At 40.9% G+C, this 18,058-nt stretch overlaps 1 protein-coding gene across 4 annotated transcripts in view; it reads right to left on the bottom strand.

Annotated features, from left to right (window-relative positions):
* The window catches only part of PLXNB2 (plexin B2), a 400,939-nt gene that overhangs the window by 83,891 nt on the left and 298,990 nt on the right, over positions 1-18,058 (bottom strand). For all 4 annotated transcript variants that reach the window (XM_054989404.1, XM_054989405.1, XM_054989403.1 and 1 more), the window contains 3 exons: positions 16,395-16,487; positions 14,077-14,155; positions 7,490-7,644 (listed from right to left, as the gene is read on the bottom strand). In XM_054989404.1, coding sequence (XP_054845379.1) covers positions 7,490-7,644; positions 14,077-14,155; positions 16,395-16,487 — 327 coding nt within the window. The remainder of the gene's footprint in view (positions 1-7,489; positions 7,645-14,076; positions 14,156-16,394; positions 16,488-18,058) is intronic.

Genomic DNA, 18,058 nt, shown 5'->3' with positions numbered 1-18,058 from the left:
GATAGTCCAAAGATTGACGGGAGGAAGTCAATAGGTGGCGGCTTTGAGCTCAGAGGAAGAAAGACTGAAAGGGCTTGCCCTTCTGAGTGGCCTCTGTTCGTTTTGCATTTTTCTTTCTAAAAATCTTTTCTCTTTTTCAATCTTTCCAGGAGAAAATGAAGGAAAAGAGTCCCTTGGATGAACAAAGAAGACTCAAGCAAGTTCTGAGGTAACCTTTGAAAAAGAGAGCTTAAAAGGTCTTATGTGGCAGAGAGAGAACTGAGGGAAGGAGCTCCCCGCTCCCCTCAGTATGCCGCAAAAGGTGGGAAAACTGGTGTGTGAGGGCAGGGGGAGAGCCCCAAAACATTCTTTATTGCTCTGGAACCTTCTCCAGTGGTAAGCCTGTGCAGGTGCAGTACCCTCTGGGACTGCACTGTGAACTACGCTGTCCTGATTTTCAGCTACATGTAATGTAGAGCAGAACATCTGGGTATTTTCTGTCTTGGTCCAGTTTTAGAAATGGCTCACTGCTCTAAGAGCTCTAGAGTTGGCATAACAAGATTAGACGTTGGGTCATCTTAGCTTAGTGTTTGCCTCTGGATAGTGACTAGCTGACCACAACCCAGGAGGATTCTTTCGTTGCTCCAATACCCTCTTCGACATTTACATGCAGGGACCTATGAATCATGATTTTTCTCTGCTCCCTTCCCCAACATTGGAAGGATGTAGAGCTTCCTGAGGAAAGCTCCAGTGGGGTAGCCACATTAGTTGGTTGCAGCAAAATTAAGCTGAAGTACAGTGGGAAGATGAATACAATTTATTCTAGCATAAGCTTTCATGATTCAGAGCTGATGAAGTGAGCTCTGACTCACCAACACGTATGCTGGAATGTTTTGTTAAGGTTGGCTCCTAAGCCTCCTTTCTACCAAGTCTTCCTCCAACAGAGAAAGAAGACTTGTCTTCATCAGGAAACCCCATTCTGCATTAGAGGCAGTCTTTCTCCCTTGGAGGAATACTTAGAGTCAAGCAGGGTGGATAAAAATCAATGATTTTTTTTAAAAAATCAAAAAAATCAGATTTTTTTATTTAAATCGGATTTTTTTAAATAAAATGCTTTTTGAGGAAAATATATTACCATCCAAAGGTTATTCCAGCATGAAATAAAGATTAGTTTTTAATTATGTAGAATAAGGCTGTATATGTTTAATTTTTTTGGTAAATAAATTCCATTAATCCATTCACAATTTCATGCTCTTCCAGAGGTTTTTGTAAGATTATTGGGCAGTTTCTCTGCCTACAAGATATTATCACAGATGCTTGGTTTTGCAGTTCTCAAAACTGAATTTGTGTCAGCTCAGCAGAGATCACATGCCTCTTCTTCACAGCAAAAATGTTATAACATGAACAGAGTTGAGAAAAAGACCTTAATCCTATTGTTCTACAAACCTATGAAGACAGAATCAACCCCTCCAGTGCTAAGTTTCAAGAAGTTCAGTGAATAGAAACAATATTTTTCTGATTGGAGTGGAATAGATCTGCACAAGAAGAAACTAAGTGTGAGGAGGGAGGGGCAAGCAGTACAAAATGAAAGTGAAACTTTTTGAGCACAATACTGCACAAGTCTTTGGATCTTTTGTGTGTATGACCCAAGGTTTATCACATTCTTTCCTTGGAGGAAAAAACCTATAATGGCAGCAGGCTGTAAAAGAGACCCAGTTTGGGAATACTTTAATGAAGTTCCTTTACCTATCGGTAAGGCAGGCATCTACTTGCATATTAAAGTTATACCAGCAAGAATTAGTCTTTATGTAGAAAACTATGATTTAAATCAAGCCTTAATGACTAGTGATTTAAATTGTGATTTAAATCAGTTTGATTTAAATCAAATCCACCCTGAGTCAAGCTAAACAAGACACCGGGCACAGATTCAAACCCGTGGCTGGTAATGCACTGTAGTTTTCGAAGACAGAGATGCAGGGGCTCACTGGGAGGGAAGGCTGGGGAGGGATTCCCTCGGAGCCTTCCACCTGGCCACTGCTGCTGCATCTGCCAGCTACTCGGCCAGTTCCTTTCCCTCCACCTGCTCTAGCTGCTCACCACCCTCCATCTCTGCCCCTGTGCTCTAGGAGGCGGCGTGGGCTGTTGTGCATTACCTCCTTTCTCGTGCTTTCACTCCCTCCAGAACTGCAGGTGTGCAGCTGCCAGAGCACAGAAGAAGGGTGCAAAGGCAAACAGAATGTGTCAATGGCGTTTAACAAGCAAGCCTTTATTGGCATATACAAAATATAAGATATTAAATACAGAAATGAGTCCATACAGAATGAGATTAAAATTACAGATAGGAGCAGGGCAGCAGGGCAGCAAAACCAGTACAGAATATTACTTGTCAGGGCGTATAGCCATGGCACTGTAGAGAAACTTTGCTACTATTTCAGTTATTTCCCCATCTGGGTTGTCAAGCAGAAACTGGTGCTTTAACAGTTTGCACCACCACCTAGAGTGCAGGGGGGAAAGAGGGAGGTGGGTGAGCAGCTGGCAGAGGTGGCAGCCAGGTGGAGGACTTCAAGGGAATCCCTCTCTTCCCTCCTCCCGCGCATGGTTCTGTCTTTGAAAATCACAGTTCCCAGGTAAAAACTGCATCATGGACCATTGGCTTGAACCCATGCTTGGTGTCTTATTTAGCTTGACTCTTAGTGGAAGAGGATCATAAGATACAACCCTTAGACTTTAAGGTATCCCTGGACTTCTGCTTAACTTCAAGAAAACAAGATACTTTTGTGGTTAAACCATAACCAAATACCAAGATGACATTTTGAGCCTTGAGGGGAAGTGATCATTTTGCACTCTTGACAAGCCAACACAGACTGAGCAGATTTGAGTGCTGTATCTCATCTGGCATAACTCCCTCTCTTAGTGACAATATCTCCCAGAGGCCTCTAGGATCTGTTTCAATTTCACCTGCCTTGCCTCTTCTGCCTATAATCATGCAATTATGCCCAGATCCCAAACAACTACTTCAGAGGTTTATGGCACCCTGGTTGTAAAAAATTGTTCCATCCTTGATGCAGAAGAAAGAAAACTGGAATCAAACTGTGGAAAGTTTGAAACTCAACCACAAAGCACTGATTTTTATACAGTCTCCTGCATTATCTGGTTGTCTAACTCCTCAGAGATGCTAATTATGTTCTTTTTAAAAAAACACCCAAGAGCTAACAAATTTCTACCATAGAATCTCAAGTTAAATGCTTTCACAAATAGCACAAAATCAATAATAAGCTGTTACACTTCAAACACCTAACAGAAATAGAATTCTATTATGGTTTATTACAACACAGCTGCTCAGCAGGCTATGACTATTATATATAAAATATCTGCCTAGCATTTCACTCAGTTTATACCTTTCTTGCAACTGTCTAAAACCTCTGATAACTCTCGTCTTTGAACACAAAATGTAATGTGACTTTTCTCTGGTCTAAGGTCCTACAGCTGAGACTTCCTTCCAGTCGACGAGCATATTGTTTACAAGCACCTGTTTTTGCCGTGAAATGTCCTGATAAAATGGTGGACCAAGCGCAAAGAAATAATCCTAAAGGGCTGAGGCTGGCATTTATTGGACTACAACTCTTCATGTCACACAATAAACTACTTTTGAAATCAAAGTCCAGGGGTATCTTACAGACTAACAATGTTTACTCCAGCATAAATCTTTGCAAGTCCTGAGATGCATTTAATGAAGTTTATTAATTTATTTAGGGTCGCCATAGATCAGAGTTGACCTGACAGCACATAACACACACATTATTTATTTAAAACAGTTATATGCCACCTTTCCATCCAAAAATAGGGTCTCCAAGGTGCCAAAAATAGATAATTAAGACAGATAATTTCAAATACATATATAAATACAATTTAAAACATATAGACTTAGAAACAAACTCACACAGACATACACAACCAGGGAGGAAGGCCAATAAGAGTTTACTAGGAGTACAGCAAGTCCTGACTTAGATAGCCCCGGTGAGCCTGATCTCGTCAGATATCAGAAGCTAAGCAGGGTCAGCCTTGGTTAATAACTGAATGGGAGACCTCCAACGAAGACAGGGGCTGCAGAGGCAGGCAATGACAAACTACCTCTGTTAGTCTCTTGTCATGAAAACCCCACCAGGGGTCGCCATAAGTCAACTCTGACTTGAGGGCACTCTCCACCACTATCGGTGGTACAGCAAACAAAAAAGTCTTCCCTTGCTGGCAGAAGACGATGACATAGGGAGACAAGAAAAACTCTCTGGGAAGGGAGTTCCAAAGTTCCACTGCCCTTTCTTGGGTTGCCACCCATTTAGCCTTAGAGAGCAGGGGCATCCAAAGCAAGTCCTTCAAAGATATGGGAATAGGCAGTCCTTAAGTTATGCGGTCCCAAGCTATATAGGCCTGTAAAGGTCAATGCCAGCACTTTAAATTGGATCTGGAAGCAAACTGGGAGCCAGTGTAGATGGAACAAGACTAGAGTGATATGAAGTGACCTCGAACTCAGGAAAGCTTATGCTGGAATAAACCTGTAAGGTGCCCCTGGCGCTCAGTTTTATTTTGCTGCAAAAAACTAAAGGATTACCGGGTGAAAATCTTGATTTTGCAAAGCAGCTTTGTTATTCAAAAGGGCATGGAGTTTTAAAATGCTTCTGGATGCTTGCAAACGCTTAACTGAAACGTAGCTGTTTTGGAAATCTATACACAATTAGTGATATGAATATAAACTGAATACACACAGGTTTATTTTGAAAGAACTCAGGTACTCATTTATTACATCTGGAAAAAACAGCATTGCAGAAGGTATACAAAAGAGCAACAACACTGCTATGTGGTAGGGACATCTTCCCTAAAAACAAACAAACAAAAACAGACTCATTTCCAGCATTGTGCCAGTGAGTATTTCGGTTTCTATACAGGTTTTCAGAAGCTGTGAAAATATCTTTTCAGGTATTACCTCAGAGCAGAACTAGGTGCCATTACTTGTTTTCCTGTACATCCTTCAGTATCAGGATCAGTTTATTCAGCTTAACAGCCCATAGGCCATACACTCTAACAAAGTTTAAGAATTAAAAATAACTGTTAAAGAAAATGTTGCCACGTCTTCAATGCAGTTTTTACAAAGGCTACTCAGTAACAGTCTTAATTTTGAGGCGTCAGAGATGTTTGAATGCCTCAGCATTCATTTTTTAAAGAATTTCTCTCTGGCTCGTTCATGCTTTGGACAGTGAAAGAAAATATGGGATTGCAAGTCAACTTCAGTCAAAGGGCAGTTGTTGAAGTGTTGATCCAATGGTATCCTGAGGAAGCGGCCCTTCGTCTAGGCTGTTGGTGATGCATTGCAACGTGCAGCCATGTATGACTGCCTCAGTTTTGGGACTACCAGCATACTGAGGTAATGAGGCTGGTCGAACTGGGCAGGATATTTAATTCCCACGTAAAGCGGGGAGCATTTTCGTGCCGCGTCTTTTAGAAGGGAGTCCCAGTCCTGCTTTAGCAGCTTCTCTATAAGGAGTTCTCGTCTTTTCCCCATTAAAGCTCCTGGGCCCCATGGACCTAATTTGTTTATTTCTGTGTCCACAATTTTGTTCCACCTTGACCAGCAGTGCTCTTAGGCTGCTGATTTAGTGAAGATTGGAAGAACTTTGGAGTTTTGCAGTCTGTATTTGAAATTGACTATGGCCTTCCAGATCAGTTTAGATTTTTGGAAGGTCCAATTCAAGTTGTATGACTGTGGGAGCTATACATGGTGGTAGAGCAAGTGTTTTCCAGAAGAAGGTTAACTGTAGCTTGTCAAGTTGTTCTATTGGCCCCAGGAACTAGATCGGGGAACCATATAGTATGTGTGGTATTACGAGAGCTGTGTATGCCTTCCGAAGTGCTGGTACATATTGGGCTCCTTGAATAAAGAAGAATTTCCTTAAAGCCAGTAGAGCTAAGCCGATTTTCAGAGCAAGATGTTGAATATGCTTGGACTAGGATAAATTCAACTGGAAAATGACTCCTAGATATCTGAATTCATCGACCCGTTGTAATTCGCATGTGCACCAATTTTCCATTTGTTGTTTAATCGTTTTGTAGACTTTCAGAACACCATGATTTTGGATTTGTCTTCATTCATCTCCAAGATTTCATTGTTGCAATAGGCAATAAATGCTTTAATAGCTTGCTTCAGACCAACTTGGGTTCTGGAGAGCAAGACAAGGTCATCTGCATATAACAAGGTGGGCATTGGGCGGGCACTGCATATAACAAGGTGGGCACCATGCCCAAGCATGGTGTGTGGGTAGAGATGCCTTGCAAGCTTGGAACGAAGTCGTTTAAATATCAGTTGAATAGATGAGGTGCAAGAACACAGCCCTGGTGTACACCTCTTTGGACAGGTATTTAGCTTGATATAGATCCCAGTCTATTTAGTCTGATGTGTAATACATTTTCGGAGCAGAGGTTCATTATCAACTTTAACAGTCTTTTGGGCAGATACCTGCACATCCTTGTATTATTGTAGTTCAACATAGTATGTGACACTATTTTATTTATTTACTTTATATACAGCCCTCCCTTCTACCTGAGACTCAAGTCAGATTGCAAAATATAAAGAACAATTCAATGAGACAGCATAAGACATCCAATTAACAATGCAGTAAGACTTAGGATCACAAAATTAGAAAACCATGTGAACAGAAATCTGCTCTCTCATCTCGGCAGTGAGACTAGCACAGTGGCGATCAGTACAATGGTATCATGTCACACAGGGTGTTAAACCAGATGATATGAAGAGGAGAGACATGGAAGGATGGTGGGTCCATTCCTCTTACAAAACCTAGCTCTGCCCTAGAAGTGCAGAAGCCTTACCACAGGACTTCTTCCTGCGCTGCTCTGGTTCCATGGCTACCCTTCTTTCTTGTCATAGATCCAGAGGAGTTAGCCATGTTAGTCTGTAATTGCAAAATAGTAAAGAGTCCAGTAGCACCTTTAAGACTAACATGCCTCTGACAAAGAGAGCTGTGGTTCTCGAAAGCTTATGCTACAATAAAGTTGGTTAGTCTTAAAGGTGCTACTGGACTCTTTACTTCCTTCTTGTGTTACCTCTTTTTCCCTGTACCAATTCTAATTAGGGAAGAAACAACACTGAACACTTTCCACATCACCTTGGTCTTTTAATCTATCTGAGAAGTGCAAGGAGGGCATGAATTGAGGTAGCTAGGATAATGAGGTACTATTGGCAGTCTCTCACTACATAGGATGTGTAAACACCACATGTTTTTGCCCAATGAACCATTTCTAACTCCCTGTCAGTCACCATGCATATCCATGACCTGCTGTTCTTAAATAAGACATAAAGAGAATCTTAATCAGGGACTTGGCAAATTTTGCTAGGATAACCACAGGGAGTCATAATTGCTTCAAAAGTCCTTAATCACTTTGAAACATTTACAGTGTTTTCGGAGACATGGATGATACAGATCAAATATATTTTACTTACCTGAGTAATAACTGGAGGAGGACAGGTAACAGTAGGCGTTCGGCACATTTTTGTGTAAACACAGCTGTTTTCACACCACACACATTCGTACTTGGGATCAGCTGCAAGACATAGGCTACAATCACTCCGACCAAAGGAACAGCTGTATAAAGTCACTATAAAGACAAAATTGTATACATTTTAAATGTGTTTGGTGTCACAATTTTAAAGTACATTTTGACACCAAATTTGAACACAAGAGACTGTCATAGACTGAGAGCTAAGCTACAAGAGACGAATTACACGAGGACACACACATGAAGGGAGTCGCAATGTTAGCCAGAAAGCTGACTTTTAAAAGGCTTTGTCAATTTCCCCTCTCTACAGAGCCCTCAAAGATTGCTCCTCAGAGGGTTTGCTAATTTCCTCTTTGCCTCCAGAAGGCTCTGTCAGTTTCACCTCCCCTTCTAGGAGGCGATACAGATTTGGATACAGATTTGTCAGTAGTTAACAGTATGCATTAAGTGTGTGGCTATTTGGTTAGCACTATACTCCCCTGCCTTTAGTTTTTTCCACTTCTTACAGCTGTGTATGATGAAAACAGCCATATGGTGATAGAATCAATAAAGACTTGAACACAGGACCTGTGTTCTTCCCTGCCTCAAATAATGAATACATTTATATGCTATCAGTATCAAGTACATACAAAACAATTTACAAGGAAAGGGCATACCAGGATAAAGGACAAAGCAAAGTAATGAGATGACATAAAGGAACATGAGGGCAGCTAATTAAGCTAACACTTAAATTTGCTTCAGTATTGTCCAAATATCAGACAGGAAAAATGTGAAGCAAAAAAGCCTACTTTTATCTGATATTTCTACTCTGATGTTTTCACTGTTTTCCCACAGAGATCTGGGAAGCCTTCCACCAAAAGATTTTGGGATCTTCCCTTTTTTCTGCCAACTGGGGTCCTATCCTCAAGTTTCCTGTCGGTGGAATGAAACCAACTTTGATCATGCTCAACACCTCATAGACCACCTCTTGGGAGATTAGGAGTTAATTCCCCCCCAGATTACAATGGGCAGGGACAATGGTAAAGTTTGCTGTAGTTTTCCTTTGGTTATCTCACTTCAGTCATCTGGAAATATTTGCTTTCCAGGGTGTCTATTGTCCATTTGGCCCATCGTTATCCGAATTGCACACTGATAGCTAGGTGGAATATTCTACCTTTGGGTAAGGAACAATTGGACCCCATGGCCTTTAGTTCCTTCCATCTCTATGGTTTGTTGCCTTTTTGAGCGACAGAAAGGAACAAATAAAAGTACAGCAGAACTTTGCAGGCAGTAAGGATCTCTAGAAGGAAACGAAAAGAGAACTGAGAAATGACAACATATATTCCGGGAGAGGGTTTCAGCCGTAGAGAACAGAATGAGAGACTGAAAAAAGTCAAGCTGAATACTCTCCTTTGTTAATTAAACATGGTGGGGCTTCAGTTCATCTGCTACTAGAAACAAAATTCATGTATTAATGGGAAAGCACAGTAGAAGTGCTGCTATGCCTGGTGGTGGCAGAGAATACTGTCAAGCCAGAGCAACCCCTGCTGAGGCTTTCGTGACAAGAAACTAACAGAGATGGTTTGCCATTGCCTTCCTCTGCAACCCTGGTCTTCACTGGAGGTTTCCCAACCAGTTACTAACCAAGGCTGACCCTGCTTAGCTTCTGAGATCTGATGAGATTAGGCTCACATGGGCTATCCAGGTCAGGATGCAGCTATGCCTATACACTTATATACTTCACATCTGGAGATTATAGGTAGTTGTGATTGTCTACAGAAAACAATCCCCAAGCAGTCTTTTTTATTAGGGCCAACCAAAATATTCTAGAATAGTGAGCACAAGCTCTGGAGAACTCCAGAACAGGCTGGATAACAGGCATCAAGAAGATGCATGTAAGCCTGCAGTTTGTCGCTTTCTTCAAGTGGACAACAGAAGGAGTTGTGGACTGAACTCGAGGGGTACCAAGGACAAAGCACGTTTTTAAGATGCACCAGAGGCTTCCGAGATGTTGAAGCAAAAAACAAAAGGTAGATTTTCATTATGAAAATAGAGAGTTGGATCTTATGATTCCCTGCCCGCAAGTCTTCCTCCAACAGAAAAAGTCTTCCTTGTCAGCTCTTTTTAAATCACAGTGCCTTATAAGCTGACAGAAACAAAAAAAAAGATACAGCAGTCTTCATATAAGCAAAGCGGGAGAACAATTTTATAGGAGGTATTTGGTAGTGAGTCAACTGAAGCCAAACTGGGTAGCAAAGCCCAGTATCTCATGCCCTAAACCTGAGGAGGGTTTTTACCAATCTAAGATATAGAGGATCGGGTAGTTATTTCACTAATCTGAAATAAATGTACCACACAACAGATATCCAAAATTCTATTAACAATATGAAACTGTCTAACAAAAATCAGAGCTCACCCAACATAGCCAAGCAGGGTCTTTCATATTGCTTCTGTACAAGCATAGACACATACTTTCCTGTACTCCAACAGACTTTAACCTATTTCTGTATCATGTTACAGTTAATTCTATGGCCAAGGGAATCTAAGGAGTCCTGCAGCATGCCCAAGAAGTTGACAGATTAGGTTGGAGATCGGGGGTGGGAAGGCACTGCAGAGCCCAAGAATCTTGATAAAGAACGCCCTGTCAGTTTTGGTTACCACAACCATGAATCTTAAAGAAAGACAGACTGGCCTCTTAAGCCCATAACTGTTTTATATTTGTTGAGGGATTATGCTAACCTAAGATGAATTTGTGTGAAAGTGTCTTGAGATCCAGCAATACCTGGCCAGACTGGAGAGTACAATGAGCTGCTTCGAGAACACGTGGAATAAATCCAGATGCTACATAATGAGGGCTCAGGACCAGTCCATCAGTTACAAAACAATGAACCCCAGTCATGAACATTTTAGCACACTCCAATGTGCAGACAGGTGATCGTCACCTTAATTGGAAGCAATTAGCACTAAAGTTTACTAACGACAACATTTTAATTCTAAGTGGCTGCTTTGTGAAAAAGACACTGAATGCAAGCAAAAAAACTCCCTCTGATTACTTGGCTCTGTAGAGCTATCATTAACCTTGTTGCCTGGCACGGGAGAAACAATCCTCCGTACAGCTCCACTTCCTAGGCAATTCACATTATACTCAAAGAACTGCTCCACCGTATCTTTCTGTTCTGAAACATGTTCAAAATGGCACGTTCTTACCGAACACATCTTTACGGTGTTTATTCAAAGCAGGATAAACTTGCAAGCTGAATGAAGGCTTATTTCTTCTTTTGCTTGTAACTATATCCCTCCAAACCTGTTCAAGGTGACATGGTTGCACGTCGACACAGAACAGCTAAACTAGACTGTACTGCTTTCCCCTGTGATTGATGACTGATTGAATGGGGAGCTAATGGAGTAGGCCTAACGAACAGCCTTGGCTAAGTTGAAATTGCAAGGCCGGCACATTGGAAAGCAGCGAGAATCGAATGAAAAGTTTGCAACATTGGCGAAGGAAGGTATTTTGAGCTGGAAATCAAAAGATAGAATCCCACAATTTCCAAATAGTTTGGCAGAACTGCCAACTTCCAGGACAAGTACTGCCTGTCCATCTTTGCATCAGATGGAAGAGGGAAAAAACTCTTTCCCTATTAGCAACTGCACAGCTGGCCTAGTCCAATTTGCTGCTAAAAAATGCTGTGGTACTGAAATGTACAACAGGTGCCAGTCACTAGCCTTTGCCACATAGACTAATTGGACTATTGATCTAATCCAGCAAGGCTCTTCTTATATCCAGAAGAGTTAGCCGAGTTAGTCTGTAGTAGCAAAATAGAAAAGAGTCCAGTAGCACCTTTAAGACTAACCAACTTTACTGCAGCATAAGCTTTCGAGAATCACAGTTCTCGTCATGCATCTGACGAAGAGAACTGTGATTCTCGAAAGCTTATGCTACAGTAAAGTTGGTTAGTCTTAAAGGTGCTACTGGACTCTTTTCTATTTTGCTCTTCTTATACGCATTTATTTGCTCCTTTTATGTGACAAGGAAGAAGGAAGCTTCTTTTTTCAACTAATTTGGTAAGTATGAGGCTGTGATACAAACATGGGGTGTAGGTATGAGCCGATTTGGTATAGTGGTTAAGAGTGGCAGGACTCTAATCTGGAGAACTGGATTTGATTCCCTACTCCTCCACTTGAAGCCAGTTAGATGACACTGGGTCAGACTCACAGCTCTTCCAGAGCTCTCTCAGCTCCACCCATCTCACAGGGTGATTGTTGTGGGGATAAAAATGACGTATGTTGTAAACCGCTCTGAGTGGACATTAAGTTGTCCTGAAGGGTGGTATATAAACAGAATGTTGTTGTTATCATCATCATCATCATCATCCCCATTTACAAGAGAAACTCCAGTTCAAACCCAAACGTGATTAAATATGTGGACGTGATTAATCAGATCATCAAGTTCTGAGATTTAGGAACTGTTAGTCTAGCTTCAGGTTTGGTAGTGAACATCTTCTCAGCCCACTGGTAGGAATCTGATTCTCTTGGTTAGATGATATGCTTATACACATGATAGAGAAATGCATGGAAAGTTACGTTGCGTATCACGATTCTCATTCAGAGAAGTGCATCCACATATTCCCCCATGTGAACACTGAGATACGATTGGTATGACTCCCAAAAACAGCTAATGGGAACTCTTCAGGGTTAGCCTATCATCTCATTAGACCTTCACCCCCACCAAGGAGGACCATCATTGCTTCTTGTTTTTCATCTGTGTATGCAGACAGGAAAATCAGCCCTGTGTCTGTAAAAACCAACATCTGAAGTTTCCCAATTAGGCCCATATTGTTGTTGCAAGCCCTTACTGGCTGGACACTCTACGGAGACCGCGCTCATAGTGTAAATCATAAGCTTTCTTATACATTGATCAGCTCATTAAATGTACCAGCAGCAAACCAGCTATTAGATTCAATTCTTTATCTTTAGATACCAGCTGGGAAACCATTGATGAAACAGGACAAAGGATAAAAGGGATATATTGGATTTCATACTGTTCAGGGTCCTCAGTGACTATAAAGAGACATTAGATGCGAGCGTTACTTCACATTCTCTAAACGTGTTATGGAAAGAATGGATTCATTTATACTGGGAAATGCAATAATTTCCCTATAGTCAGAGTAAGGTGTGATGTTGGAATTCATTTATGCTAAGAATAAGGACATAAAGAAAAAGCCGTAGCAGCTTAGTTCATTCTTGTTCTTTCTTTCTCTCTCTCTCTCACACACACCCCACTTTTTTCAGTTCTTCTCTGACTTCCTTTTATGGCTATTGTAGAAGACTGTGAATGGGCACATTTACTGTATTCTGTTGTTTTTATCAAACTTTCTTAAACTAAATGCACATCGTAATAAAAGTTATATAATTCTGTGAACAGAGAACCACTGAATTGTGAGGATGGAAGGAAAGGGATAGTTATCACATAAGATCTAGTTTTCTGGTCATACCAACAGTAAATCTTTGCATTTATTTTAGTTAGGATTATTTCTTCTTGGATAAGATTGTCTAAAAAATGGACAAAGCATAATACTGCCAGCGTATTATGCAGTAGTAAAAATACTCCAGTCCTTTACTGGAAACATTGTACTGAATGAATCCTAGAATTTCATTTTGTGGTCACATTCCATTAGTGGCTCACAGCAATCTTATATTAAATAAGATAACAGCATTAGAACTGTAAAAGTATGAAGCGACTCTCTAACAGTGATTTTTTTTGTCTACAACATATACCAAAAAGTAAATCTATCAATAAGAGCTATACTTATAGATGGGTCTGCAGCTCCACAGGATTTATCAGCATGGGTTCATTAGTAATAAAGAGTCACGGAGTTGCAGTAAAGAGCAAAATGTTTATTAAAAGCATTGGAGGTCAATTCCTGGGATTCAGCCTAACATAATTACTCACCGTGGATGGACCTCCATGGCTGCCAGGAAATACACTGCTCACACAGGAGGGGAAAAACACTTGGAAGACTGGGACTGTATAATCAGAAACCACTTCAAACTAACTGATCTAAAGCAGAAGTGGCAACAAAAGAAACTCTTTGCTACATGCAGCGGCAAGGCTTTGGATCTAGAAAAAGTGTGCTCTTTTATTGGTAAGCTTGGCTGCAGCATATCATTAAGAGCTTCTAATTAAAATTAATCAGTGGTTTGTGACTCCGTCCACTCTCACAAAGATTCAACGTTGCATATGATGCAGATGTCAAGAAGGTGTTATATGATTTTTATCATGAGATTGGATGATAGGCTGTTGGAAAAATTGTACTTTTCATACTCAACTCAGCAAATGTCAAGAAATTTTTTAGGCCAAACACTAAAATTGAATGCTATTTACTGAATTAATAATGTGTTCTTTTCCAGAGCAAAAACTCTATTTAAAGTAATGTAATTTACATATACATCTGATAACATGCAATACTTAAAACCAATTTTTACAAGTGCCAGTCTGAGTTTTTTAGTAAAATAAATCTCATTTCTATCCCCACCGTTGTATTGTATACTTACCCATCAATTTGCTGTCAATCTTGACATGGTTTGTTTTAATGTATAAATTAAGTGGCACAGTTTCACTTGCATGAGTAAACTAAAAAAGAAAAAAGATTTACTCTGTTACTACGTTAAATTATCAGCTATTAAGGGCCTATTGCCTCTATAGTCACATTGTGAGTCTCCCGCATTACGACACCAATGCCCCCTACTAGATCAAAAGAAAAGCTATGCTACCAGATTAGACCCTTAGCCTATCTAGTCCAGCACCCTGATCCATACAGTGTCCATGGCAGAAAAAGGGCATGGAGAGAGACCATTCTCAGCCTTCTGCATCAGCGCTGGTATTCAGAAGTTAAGTGTATCTGAACAAGGAGGTTACATTTAATTATTATGGTTACTGATAGAATTTTCCATCATGAATTTGTCCAGGGCTTTTTTTCAGCAGGAACATGGTGAAACGGAGTTCCGGCACCTCTTGAAAATGGTCCCATGGTCGGTGGCCCCGCCCCCTGATCTCCAGACAGAGGGGAGTTTAGATTGCCCTCTGCGCCACTCAGCCGCATGGAGGGCAATCTCAACTCCCCTCTGTCTGGAGATCAGGGGGCGGGGCCACCGGCCATGTGACCATTTTCGTCAAGGGCAATTTAAACTTTAAAAACTCCCCCCTTGTTCCAGCTGACCCAAAGTGACATCATTGTGCGGTCCTGAGTTCCACCACCTCTTTTCCCAGAAAAAAAGCCCTGAATTTGTCTAACCATCATTTAAAGCCAATGAAACTAATGTCCATCACTTACATCCACAGGCAGTGCATTCCACATTGTGAACACAAATACTTCTTTTTTTCTGTCCTGAACCTATTTCTCATCAACACTGAATACCTGCGAGTTCTGGCATTCTGAGAGAAGGAGAATGACTTCTCCTTTTCTACTTTCTCCACCCCATGTACAAAGTGATGAGACTCTAACAGGTACCCTTTTAGCTATCTATTCTCTTAATTAAAAAACTCTAAATTCCTTAGGTTTTCCTCATAGGGAAGGTGATCATTTTGAGAACAGCCATGTTATAATAACACCTCAGAGAAGAAAGTAAACAAATTAATGTTCAGCAAAAAAATGTATAAGCAAATTAACACTTCCTCTACAGCATACAGAGTAGTGTAATAATTATTCAGTGTTTTTAAACTAAAAGACATAACTTAAGGTTTTTCCTTTTAGAAGAAATATATTTTCAAGGAAATTAGAAAAAAAACACAAATATTCATGTGAACACAGATTGAATTCTGTAATGACAGCTAAATGAGGGACTTCACTATAAGTCTCCTGCCCCCAAAGATGGGTTAAGTATAATAAAGTAAGAACTTGCACACTGCTCTATTGAGTCACATATCTGGCTTGTCCCTGTCACAGTTATGTTCCTGGCTGATTCTAGTGAATGTAAAAAATGGAACATTACAAACATTAGCGAATATCAACAGCATCACTGCCTCTTTATAATTTTTCTCTCACGAATATCATCAATGTCAATAATCTCCAGTTTCAAACATTTGTTACAGCATATGCATAGACATATAATATAAGTCACAAAAGAAAGAACGTTCTTGTGCTTTACAGCTGAAAGAAACACCCATGTTGATGGACACAGCTGCTGTAGATCAGTATTCAAAATGGTGGTGGAGAGTGCGCTCAAGTCATAGCGGACCTATGGTGACCCCTGGTGAGGTTTTCAGGGCAAGAGACTATCAGAGGTGGTTTGCCATTGCCTGCCTCTGCAACCCTGGTCTTCGTTGGAGGTCTCCCATCCAATTACTAACCAAGGCCAACCCTGCTTAGCTTCTGAGATCTGACAAGATCAGGCTCACCTGGGCTATTCAGGTCAGAACAGTATTCATAATATTATTCACAATTATATTAAACAATTATACTGCCCTTGTACAACATTTTAATCATAGGAAATATAGTAAGATAAGCTTGTGGGTGAAAAATAGGACCTCTATTATGACTTTTCAGTCATAAAATCAACCTGGGTTGCCATCACCCCACTGAGGGCAGGGGACGCCCTGCCCCCTGCCTCTACTCCCCTGGCTGACAGCTGGGAAGGCACCTGGGGGGGCGGAGTCTCACACACATGCTTCCTTGTTGCACTGGAAAATCATATTTTCTGGTGCGATGGGTGGGTGCAGGAGTAAGAACCCCACTGCCCCCATACTCAGCCCCCCCCGGCTCCTGTGGGATCTGACCCCCTTATTGTGTGTAGTGTTAAAAATGCTTAGCCTCACAATTATTCATTCTTTTGCAAGAATATAAAACAGTGCTAATTTTAAAAAATCTATTTACCCTTTGACTTTTAAAGGAGAAAGTTACAGCGGATGACTGTTCCACAGGACTCTCAAAGTTAAATTTCTCATTCCCAATAGTGAAAGACTTATCCTGTGAAAGAGAATTAGAATTTTACACCACCACAGACCAACAGAAGTTTCACTGCTAACATACTTAACCAAGCGAACTTTAAACACTGTTCAATAACAATTTCAAATGCAATAGAGTTGGAATGCTTCTGTCTAATCTACTAGTACAAGGATCCCAAAACTTATTTAGCCTGTGGGCACACTGAAATTTTTGAGGAATGGTAGTGCTTGCCACCACAAAATGGCTGCTATTGTAGGGGACACTCACAAAATGTTGGCCAAGTACCCTCCTATGATAGAGGCAGCTACTTCTGAATAGTGCTCAGTGCAGACCTGTGTTCTCTGAAGACCCTCCTGTACCAGTGAAGTGAATGAAAGCCAGGGTGGGCTTTTTACCTTAGGAAAGAACCTTGTGGACACCATAGTTTCAATGGATGTCATGTTGTGGAATCACAGTACTACTATATTGAAATATCAACAACCTATACAAAAGCAGAGGAGTAAAGAGACGGAAGAGGACTTTATAACATTTCCAAAGGCAATAAAAAAGATTCTTCCTAATAAATGTCGCTCAAAAGAACAAAAGTATACATAACACACACACTCCATAAGCAGGGCTTTTTTTCAGCTGGAACACGGTGGAATGGAGTTCTGGAACCTCTTGAAAATGGTCATGTGGCTGGTGGCCCTGCCCCCGATCTCCAGACAGAGGGGAGTTTAGATTGCCCTCCGTGCTGCGGCGCAGTGCAGAGGGCAATCTAAACTCCCCTCTGTCTGGAGATCAGGGGGCAGGGCCACCAGCCACGTGACCATTTTCTCTGAGGGCAACCCACTGAGTTCTACCACTTCTTTTCCCAGAAAAAAAGCCCTATCTGTAAGTACTGGTTCTTCAGTTTTCTCCAGAAAAGCACTTTCAAAATGAAGCAGCTGACAGGGGCGCAAGAAGGTACAGGACCGCGGGAGAAAGCCCTGACATAATGGCAGAATTCCTTAAGACTAGACAAGGATGAAATAATATAGAATATGAAACTTGAAGAAGTGCCCAACTCCAAAAATAAAGAAAGAGAACTTCAGAGATAAACTCTTAAATATTATGAGAGTATTTCCCAACACAGGAACTACCAAATGAGGAATTCCAACTTTTCAGTTATGTTTCTGAAAGTTATACATGAACAAACAGCGAAACATTTTAGATCATCATTAAAAAGGTAGCTTGCTGAGATATTGCCGCAAGAAAGGTCTGAAGTGTTCCAGTCTGAGAAACTTTTGAGGAATTGGTAGATTCTGTGTCTTCATCTCCTTGCCTTACTAATTAGAGATGGGGGCTCAAGAAGGCACAAGGCAGACTACACAGAAGGGGGCAAGCAACATCCCAGCACTCTTCTGTATTTTATTTATACTTTTCAGGAGTTGGCTACTTCTTTCCAATAGCTCAAAGGTAAAGGAATTTGCAACACAAGCTAGATTATTTCTCATACGAAAAAAAATAGCTTTGTTTTTAAAAAAATGGAAGTGCTGGTTTTGAACAGGACTATAATTTTTTTTTAACTTCATTTATACCCAACTTTTCTTCCCCTTAGGGACCCCAAGTGG

This window comes from Eublepharis macularius, chromosome 9 (assembly GCF_028583425.1).
Source record: "Eublepharis macularius isolate TG4126 chromosome 9, MPM_Emac_v1.0, whole genome shotgun sequence".
NCBI classification, from domain to species: Eukaryota; Metazoa; Chordata; class Lepidosauria; order Squamata; family Eublepharidae; genus Eublepharis; species Eublepharis macularius.
This window is presented reverse-complemented; position numbering and strand designations above follow the sequence as displayed.